General features: G+C 48.3%; 2 protein-coding genes across 2 annotated transcripts; one reads left to right on the top strand and one right to left on the bottom strand.

Annotated features, from left to right (window-relative positions):
• Positions 1 to 851: 851 nt before the first annotated feature.
• On the bottom strand, positions 852 to 4473 carry AGABI2DRAFT_181534 (hypothetical protein; the record flags this gene model as incomplete). Its single annotated transcript, XM_006457169.1, has 9 exons — positions 852 to 1456; positions 1507 to 2545; positions 2645 to 2826; positions 2888 to 3374; positions 3512 to 3760; positions 3854 to 3887; positions 3936 to 4002; positions 4242 to 4286; positions 4419 to 4473. 9 exons carry the CDS (start codon positions 4471 to 4473, stop codon positions 852 to 854), a joined length of 2763 nt encoding a protein of 920 aa, XP_006457232.1.
• Positions 4474 to 6424: 1951 nt separating this feature from the next.
• On the top strand, positions 6425 to 9361 carry AGABI2DRAFT_181533 (hypothetical protein; the record flags this gene model as incomplete). Its single annotated transcript, XM_006457168.1, has 10 exons — positions 6425 to 6480; positions 6532 to 6603; positions 6655 to 6717; positions 6767 to 6835; positions 6890 to 7021; positions 7111 to 8400; positions 8449 to 8735; positions 8798 to 8935; positions 9031 to 9094; positions 9240 to 9361. The coding sequence occupies exons 1-10, from the start codon at positions 6438 to 6440 to the stop codon at positions 9359 to 9361; spliced, it is 2280 nt and encodes a 759-aa protein (XP_006457231.1). The 5' UTR covers positions 6425 to 6437.
• Between the last annotated feature and the right edge of the window lie 634 nt (positions 9362 to 9995).

Here is a 9995-nt window from a genome sequence, read left to right as displayed (position 1 = left end):
CACTTTCCACAGTGGAGGCTGAGTACATGGCTTTCAGCCGTGCCGTTCAACAAGCAATCTGGCTTGCAAGTTTTCTGAAGGAGGTGGGATTACCACAGGATACGCCCACTTTGATATACGCCGATAACGATGGTTCTATTGCGAATACACAAAACTACAAGAACCACCGGAGGACGAAGCATATTGATATCAGGTACCATTTTATCAAGGAGAGGACTGCGATGGGAGACGTTGTTTTCGAGTATATTCCCTCTGCCGAGAATCTAGCCGACATCTTTACCAAACCTCTCGCTCGTGACGCGGTGTTGAGGCTTTGCGGTGACATGGGTTTACGGAGTGTCGAACCAGGGGGAGTGTTGTGAGTGCTTCAACACTCAGTAGAGACTCGGACGTATGTATGTTGTTCAACCAACTTACCATTTCTTTTTTTGTCTATATTTTCCCTTATTCTATTTTTACCATTCTCTCTACATTCCCGTTCTCTTTCGACCGTTCCCGCTCTACGTTCTTTATAACTATACATTTACTGTACAGTATTACCTCGGCACAGGTGGCCGACATACTTATAGCTAAAACCTTATATTTCGCTCCTCAGTGATCAACACACGACGTTATCACTGAGGTGAGCTACTTTACTTTCTTTACTGATCTATTTGTACTTACTCGTGTATAGTCATACTTTACTTTAGGTAAATATATCAGTGATCAACACACGACGTTATCACTGAGTCATACTTTACTTTAATTTCCTCAACCAATGACGAAATCGTGAAGTAGAACAGCGATAGTTGTGCTGACCATGTAGATGCAGTATTCCTACCTTTTTTGTTTTTTTTGTTCCGAGTCGAAGTTCAAGGCCTTGACCCGCCTCCACTCGCGTATCTCGGATCTCTAGAAGCACCATAACCGCCTCCTCCTCTCCCACCACCATACCCCGCACCATAACTTCCACCAGAAGAGGGATAATAATCATCTCTCGGCCCTCCTCCTCCAGCCGTAGAACCAGTAGTCCCCGCACTACCCGTACTACTCGCTCCAGCCGAACTTGGCGGAGGTGGTAACGCCGACGACGTCGATGATGACGATTGAGGTGGTGGACCTGCACCTCCTCCTGGACCAGACGAACCAACACCTCCATTTGTTGTTGTCGAAGCTGAAGCAGGATTGTTACCACTAGGGCTCGTCGTCCAAAGATGTGGTAAAGTTGATGAAGGTGGTGGTCCATTACCACCGCCACCAGCACGAGGAGGATAATAATCTCTGTTATAATCTTCCCTTGCGCGTCTTGGTGGTGGGATACTACCTCCACGATAATCATCATGTGGAGGTGGTGGTGGTCGACGTGGACTTAGACTACGTTGACGAGATCGATAAGGTGGTGGTTGGAATCCTTGGTTGTAGTCTCGAGGTGGTGGAGGCGGCGGGGGATACCCTCTATCATCAGGCGGGAAGGGATCTAATAAAAGCCAATCAATTCGAGTTCCACAAACGACGATAAACACTCACCTCGAGTATAATCCCTTTCCGCAGAATACGGATACCTAAACGGTCTATCTCTCTCCCTCTCTCTTTCCCTCTCCCTCTCACGATCTCTATCCCACTGCGACATCGACATCGGCGGAGGAGGCGGGGGATGCGAATGTGCTGACGGTGGTGGTGGTGGAACGGAAGGCGGTGGGCCACGAGGATCTGTCCAATCCTCATTTGCCGGAGGTGGTAACCAATCTCGAGGAGGCGGAGGAGGAGGAGCATAAGGCCCTCTTCGAGTTTCACGATCTCTGTCATACCCTCCATAAGTATTCCAATCTCTAGGCGGAGGTCCAGAAGCATATCTTCCACGTCCATGATCATCATGGTAAACCTCAGCACTCCCTAATGCCGGTGGTGGAGGCCCAGCTGGAGGCGGCCCAGTCGCATACCTCAATCTATCCCTATCCCTCTCCCTCTCTCGTTCCCGTTCTCTCTCCCTCTCTCTCTCCCTCTCACGTTCCCTATCGCGTTCACGTTCACGTTCTCGCTCACGATCCCTCTCCCTCTCTCTTTCCCTATCTCTAGCCAAATCAGCCGCAGAGGGCGGCGAAAAATGTCGAGGAGGAGGAGGATATCTAGATCCAGAATCCACATCCATAGACATAGTATCTCTTCTCGGAGGAGGTGGATATGGATGTGGATGTGGATGAGGATGAGGATGAGGATGAGGTGCTAATGGTGGTGGTGGTGGTGGTGGTGGTGCCGAAGGCGGTAAATCCCTCTCCCTCTCCCTCTCACGATCTCTCCTTATCCCTCTCATGCTCTCTCTCCCGATCCTGATCTCGGTCTCTATCACGATCACGGTCACGAAGATCCCTATCATCGGGATACTGTGGTCGATAGATATTCGGAGCATTGAATGGAGGTGGTGGAGGTCTTTCTCGCGAGATATCTCTTCCTCGGTATGACGATACTGGTGCTGGTGGTAATGGGTATTTGCCAGTATTATTACCTCCTGATACGGGTGGAGGAGGAAGGGGATGATTGCCGCTACCACGTGGAGGTCCACGGTCATCTATATAGAAAAATTCATTAAAACACGAAAACAATACGCAGATAAACAAAATAAATCGGTCGAGATCGATGAGAAGAAGGAAAAAAAAAAGATTCGTACCGCGTCCAGGAAGACTACCACGAGGCGATCCAGGTCTAGAATATACAGGACTCGTTCCAGCAATGGCTGGTCCAGTTGGGCGACTAACATCGCGGTCACGATCACGATCACGACGATCCCAATCACGTTCACCAGGAGGAGGATGAGAATGAGGAGGAGCTTCACTAGGCGCTCTCGTAGATCTATCCGAATTTGGGGCAGTCGTCGACGCTCTCGGAGTTCCTTGAGAGGTATGCTTTTCACCTTCTGCTGTCAACGTAGTAGCCGTATGTCCGGAAGCACTTGAAGGCGACGTAGGTACAGTCGTAGTTGAAGGCGCAATACGATCTTCCAAGCTGAGTTTTTCAAAATCATGTCGAGCAGTTGAATCCACAGGTGTGGTCGTTCCAGCTCCAGATCCAGGAGTATGTCCACGTCCTTTTCCGGTAGGTTGTTGTTGTTGGCCAGGTAACAGTCCTAGACGGTCTTGAAGGGAAGGTTTTGATGCCATTGTATTTTCGACTGCAGAGTTTGAGGGTTTACTGGTATCAGAGGGAACCTTGTCAATAGGACGTTGTTGTCGTTGTCGTTGTCGTTGTTGTTGTTCGGTGGCGCCGGCAACAGCAGTGACAGTTGAATTAGGAATGGTATTGGTAACACGAGGAGACATAACATGATCAGCTGGTCTTTGTTCCGGAATATTGCTACGGGCTGGAGGATATCGTCCACCGGGACCAGAGTGATACGGTGGCTCAACATCTCGAGAAGAGTCAAATCGCCGAGGGGCATAATTTTCCAGGTGTCTTCGAGTATCCGGTCCACGATTGTAGTATGTGTTGCCATTATTGTTGTCGTATGGACAACGTCAACGACAGTCATGCCACTCACGCCGATAGTTGCCTCTGTTATCATCACGATCATAGTACTTGTCATCTCAGCCGGAGGAAGGAGAGGGCATCGATGGAGGAGGCCGATTATCAAAAGTAGGGCCGGGGCGAGTAGCAGAAGGGGGAGCACCGCCGTAACGATCATCAGTAGGACGTCTGTCGTCGTCACGATAAGACCAGTCCCTTGAGCCGCGAACGGAAGAAGGATAATCTCCAGGGCGAGAATTAGCGTTGACCGAAGAGGGAGGCTCTATCCGGTAAGCCAGACTGGTACCAGCAAAAAGCGGGAAATCACGATCGGAAGCTGCAGGCTTGACCATGGGAGAGCCGGAGACGGATTTACCTTTTGGATCGGCGGTGTCCGCAACACGATATGCCTGAAAGATTGTTACAAACGTCAAAGAGAAGATAAAACAAGAACATACACTGCTGGATGATGGTGCTTAGCAACACCCTTGCCAAGAGTCTGGATCACATCTGGAGGAAGAGGACCTGCGGAGATGGTCAGCAGGGCGCTTGGATTTGGAATTGGGCGGAAATGGGTGTGCTGGTTTTTGTTGATAGTGGTCTTGAGCTGCAGGTCGGAGTTTCCCGGGGATGGGCGGAGCGGGCGGATCCGAGGTGCCGTTTGGGGGGGCAATCACAACGGCCAACGGAGAAAGAGGTGCTCTTGTGAATCCTGTTCTATGCTCAGTACGCCTTTTTTTCCTGCTCTTCACTTTCACACTCACGTAGAACCCTACCTCCAACGGCAACATCCTTCCCCTCGCTCGTCGCTGTTCCTTCTCAGCAGAGTCGTGGATGTAGAATCATGATGGACGACTTATGAGTTGTGTCACGACGTCGCGTCACTTTGATGCCGGAAACTGGCACGCCAGTCCTTCACAGTCAAGTCTCGATCTCATCACAGAAAGCCGCGCCGTGGTCGAGCGTTTTTGATCTCAGCACCGCAGCCCGAGTCATCGTAGGACACGCCTGCCATACAAGCCCACTATGGTGGAGGCACAAATCTACCTGCCAAAGTATGACTAGGTAGCATGTCGATTGCTGGTATCAATTTCCGTCGTCGTTGGGAGGCAAGTGAGTACAGTGGAGCTATTCCGATAGGCCGTGATACAGCCACTCATTAATTCGTAGGTAGGCTTTTTTGCCGTTAGCACTACACATGAAATCTGACACTTTTGGCCATCATTTCCTTCTTTCCATCATCCCCCTCGTCCTCACGCATCCACTACAACTCGTTTTTGACCAGTGTTTCATAACACAAGGTGAAGCTACCGAATAAACAAGTGGCCCCTAATCCTCTGCTTGCTTGTACGTTCTTTTTTCTGGCCAGTGTCAGCACTATAGCCGTTTCCGCGTGTAGCTGCTGATGTCGAGTATTGCGCAGATGATCTGGGGTACACGAGGGAAGCCGCGAAGGCAGGCGCTGGTCGATCGACACGTGCAAGCACTGACACCACCAAGGCAAACTTTGAAGTCTGGACGTGTTACAGTCGCTAGTCGTCTGAGGGTGGTTTCAACAGGATATTGCCTCCGGGCAGTCAACCAAGAGGGGTGTGGAACGACTAAACGCGCTTCAAGGTGGAGGAAGAGGCGAGTGGTGGAGAGACGACGGCAGCAAGGGTTGCACTTCAAGAGATCGAGAACTTGGATCTCCAATTCTCGCTGAAGACTGTCAACACTCGTTCAATTTCGATTTGAATAGAAGAACTTCGGTATCGCTCGACGACCGTTATGAACTCTTCGCTCGCTGGTAACAATCGCAATGATCACTGATCCTGTTGACTATTCGTAGCATTTGCATTCAATGAGAACCATCATCTGATGCTTTGGCTGATTCGCCCCGTGTGGGCTATTCTTGGGATATTATAGCGCTAGATGGCGACTCTTCGGCTCGTGGTGTGGCCTATTCGTGTGCTGGTCGAGGTTCATTGGATGGAGTAAATGCATTATCTGCCTTATCACAACCTTTATCCACGATCATCTCGATGTCTTCGTAGTCTGGGTCACGTCTAGCCGCCCGGAACCGCATATCACCAACACATTTGGACAACATACAATTGCAAGGAGGAATGCGTTCCCGTAACCGAAGCCTGCCAAGATGTCAAGCGTTATTTGATGGGCAGCTTCAAGACTGATTTCCACACCTCTGAGGAGATTACAATGATCGACTTTAATGAGTCTTGTGTTCGACTTTGGCTAGACTTCAAGAGGAATTCCGGCCCAGGACCGAGTAAGTTGTTAAAGCCCTGGATCCGTTCACTGATGTTGTTAATGACTTTAGGCGCAGGATACCGGGACCAATGGTCCGACCATGCCTCAAAATTTCATTCCGATGGCGATCAACCTACTGATGTGCTTTGCGAATTTAATGATTCCCTTTTTGATCACATACATGCGCCACTATTGAGAACGTTTGAGGAAAAGTGGAGCATCGGACAGCGAGAAGGGCGGGCGGGGGACAATGACAGCGCAGCGACCGGCGGAGAGTCACATGTGACTGGCGTATGCCGTATATCGGCAGCGGTAGCCGATTAACAGACCAGTGCCCGCTGCTTGATGATGAGAGAGAAACATATTTACCAGGAAAGTGTTGTGCCATGACATGTGCAGATACCGCGGACTTGGCAAGGCTTGAGGTCAGCCCGGAGCGATCACGATAAGCCATCATCAGACTTTAACTTTTCTCTCAGGAAACCTCGAGGCTGTTGGCGCTACGCTCTGACTTCCTTCACAATACACGTGTGATGAGGCGTCCATATATCTGCCCCTAGAGCACGCGGAGTTTATACAGCGACTTCTGTCTTCCTTCCATCATCTCCCCCTACTACCCCCCGGCCTCTGCGACAACTCATTCTCCATTGGGCCTGCCACAAACGTGGCAAATGATGTCATGGTTCAAGCGGCAAATCAGCAAAGCTTCAATGAAACTAAAGGCGCATAAGCCCCAGCCTAGTCCTATCAATGGTAACCTCTCTCTACCCTCGCATCAGAAGAGTAGTCTCAAGGGAAATCAAGGTCATCGTGGAAGCGAAATAGCCACTGATAGTGCACTGCCAAGTATCGTCATCGTGAGCGAGTCGTCCGAAGGTCCGCCTCAATATCATTGTGTCCTAGAATTGTTCACTCATATTTGAACAGCCACAGAAGCTCACCGCGGCGCAATGGAAGTGGGAAATACCAGGAACGGCGCCTTGAATTACGGTAACAGCCTTCGAGTCGCGCTTCTTAAGCCTTTACTCATGTTGCTTAGCTGCCAGAAGCCCAACGACCAGTTCCGTGCACAATGAGACTCATAGTATCGGTGGGAGCGAATACGAAGGTTAGGCCATAAATTATCCTTACTGTCAATTCAGCTCAATGTTCGATCAATTAGCATATCAAGTCAATACGATCGCAAGGGGCGGTTTTCTAAACAACACTCATCATTTCGTCGTGAAGGATTCTATTTTGGTGGACCAATCGACCAATGTAACCAACCATGGAGTCGGCGACAGAGCAGAAAAAGGTAAGACCACAGAATGGCATAAACACTTTCAGAACTGAAACAGCCTATAGCGAAAAAGCTACTCTTGAAACATATAATTTCTGATGCAGCCCACGATTCGTCTGCGCGTGATCCTCCTCCGCAATGTCACCCGGGTACCCGAATAAAAATCAACGAAAAAATCGTCGCTTGGTTCTATGACAAAATGAAACGAGAACTGATACTCTGGATTTATGGGCCTGCCGGAGTTGGCAAATCGGCGATTGTTCAGACTTTCGCTGCGAAGCTTGCTTCAGCTGGATGTCTGGGCGCTTCTGTATTCTTTTCACGACCCAATGGCCGCAACAAATCCGATTCTGTCTTTATCACCATCGCATACGAACTCGCATTACGCATCGAAGAATACGCTGCCTACATCGGTGAAAAACTTGCTTTTGATCCTCGACTAATGAAAGCAAGCACGAAGGAACAGTTCAGAGCCTTCATTTTCGAACCTTTTGCGGAGAAAAAAGTTGGAGCAGGTGGAAAAACGTGGGGCATCTTACTGGATGGGCTTGATGAACTTGATAAACGTGACCGGCAATGGGAGATAATCCAGCTCATTACAACTTTTGTCCGCGATAATCCCAATGTTCCTCTTGTCTGGGTCATCTCCAGCCGCCCAGAACCACATATCATCAATACGTTCAAACAACGACGACTGAGCTACAAATTCAAGGAGGAATATGTTCCTATAGATTCCCCCGAAGCCTGCCAAGATCTTGAGCGTTTTTTGAGGAGCAGATTTAAGGTCATCCAACAAGACGAATTTCCGCATATCGTCGCCAAGGGTTGGCCCGAGGAGACAAAAATCGTGAAACTCGCCAATGCTGCATCTGGCCTGTTCGCATTTGCCGACGTGGCAATTCGGTTCATCAGGGACCCCGACTTGGCCGATCCAACCTCCCGTCTCGATGAAGTCATCTCTATGGTAGATGGTCGTAGCGCTGTTTCTACTGATGATCAACCCTTTGCTCAACTGGATGCTTTGTACACCCACATTCTCACTCGTATTTCGTCCAAGATGTGGCGAACAACACAAAGAGTCCTTGGCGCTGTTGCGGCTTCAATGTTACACGACAAGATCAATTGTGTGAAGGGACTTTCTGTGATTCTCGGTCTTCCGTTGAGCAAGGTCTATGCCGCAATCAACGATTTGTATTCACTACTCGACATCCCTCTCCTCGTCGAGGTCTATGAAAAGCAATTTCGCTATCACCATGCTTCTTTTGTCGACTTTCTGCGGGACCCTGCTCGATCGAAGAAGTTCCATATATCTGAGGAGAGCGCAGTGATCGACGTTAATAAGTCTTCCATTAGAACTTGGTTAGACTTCAAGAGGAATTCTGTTCCAGGACCGAGTAAGTTGTTTTGGACTATGACTCAGTCACTGGCGTTAACGACTCTAGGCTCAGGATACGGGGATCGGTGGTACGAATATGCTTCGCAATTTCATTCCGAAGGCCATCAGCCTGTGCATGTTCTACACGGCTTCAATAATGGACTTTTGGGTCTAGTACATTTTCGTGTTTTTAGTTCACTCCAGGATAGGTGGAGCATTATACAACAGGAAGGGCCGACGCACCATTGGGATAAATTGCTTGAGATTTTATGTCAAATAGATGCCGGCACTGCATATAGCAGTCTTGGTTTCTACCAGCACTCATTTGTCAATCTTTGGTTTGACATTTGGAAGGTGAGTTTGCGATTCGTGGTCTCGATTACACTTCTATCATTCATGAATGGCTTGAACTCTAGGCACATCGGGGAGAACTCACAAGTAGGGGAATTGCTCGGGAAATCCAGCTACAACGTCTCCGCTTAGATTCCCTAGAGACTGAGGATGGCCAAGTAGTAGTTTCCATTACCATCGACAGGGAATGGATAGATGATGACGTCAGTAATTAAGGCCCTCCGTAGTATCAGGTTTCCTGACTCCTGACTTCTAGCTTGGTTTTAAATCCACTGATGACCGCACGTTATATCTCAAGTATTTTCAAAAATGCTACCCCGAACTTCCGGTGTTGATTTGTGGGCTACCGGGGAGTCGCTATGGTATGTTTAAATTCAATGTCATTGAAGACGATTGCACAAACATGCCACCCCATGGAATGGTTGATTCCATACGCAAGTTTATCATTCATTACAAATCGGTTATTATGTATCACATATTTCCATGTTCGGATGATGCGTAATATAGATCTAAAGACAATGCTTTTCATCGTTTCCTTTTGCTTGCCCCCTTCTCCACTAGTAGAGAGCGTAGGAAGCGAGATATACAAACAAACAAAAAAACAGCAGTGTCAAAAAGAAAAAAAGTAACGCATTTGACTAGATGAAAAAGAGAGAGACATATTGAAATAAAATTTCCAAAGATATTCCTCAACCAATGACGAAATCGTGAATAGAACAGCGATAGTTGTGCTGACCGTGCAGATGCAGTATTCCTACCTTTTTGTTTTTTTGTTCCGAGTCAAAGTTCAAGGTCTTGACCCGCCTCCACCAGTGTACCTGGAATCTCTAGAAGCATCATAACCGCCTCCTCCTCCTCCTCTCCCACCATACCCCGCACCATAATCTCCACCAGAAGCAGGATAATAATCATCTCTCGGCCTGTTAGGGCGACTGTGACTGAGATGTCACAGGTCACACCTGAACTTAAGAACAAGAGAGGAAAGTAACAAAAGTTATATTAGGCGTGAACCTAAGAGAACTCGACGGAGTCTTCTACAAGTTTCTACCTACTTTATATACCTAGACTACGGCGCACAGACCAACTACCCTAGGTAACTATTTATATACTGACATGAGAAAAGAAGCGACATATGAGAAATAAAACTAATTATACATTGACATGGGAAAGGAAGCGTTTGACATGAGAAAAGAAGATTGGAGTAAGAGAAAGTAAACAGAACAACTTTGATCATAAAATGTCAACAAGACCAAACAAACCATA

The sequence above is a fragment of the Agaricus bisporus genome, assembly GCF_000300575.1.
Source record: "Agaricus bisporus var. bisporus H97 unplaced genomic scaffold AGABI2scaffold_16, whole genome shotgun sequence".
Lineage (NCBI taxonomy): Eukaryota > Fungi > Basidiomycota > Agaricomycetes > Agaricales > Agaricaceae > Agaricus > Agaricus bisporus.
Note: the sequence above shows the minus strand (reverse complement) of the source record. Positions and strands in the feature narration are given on the sequence as shown.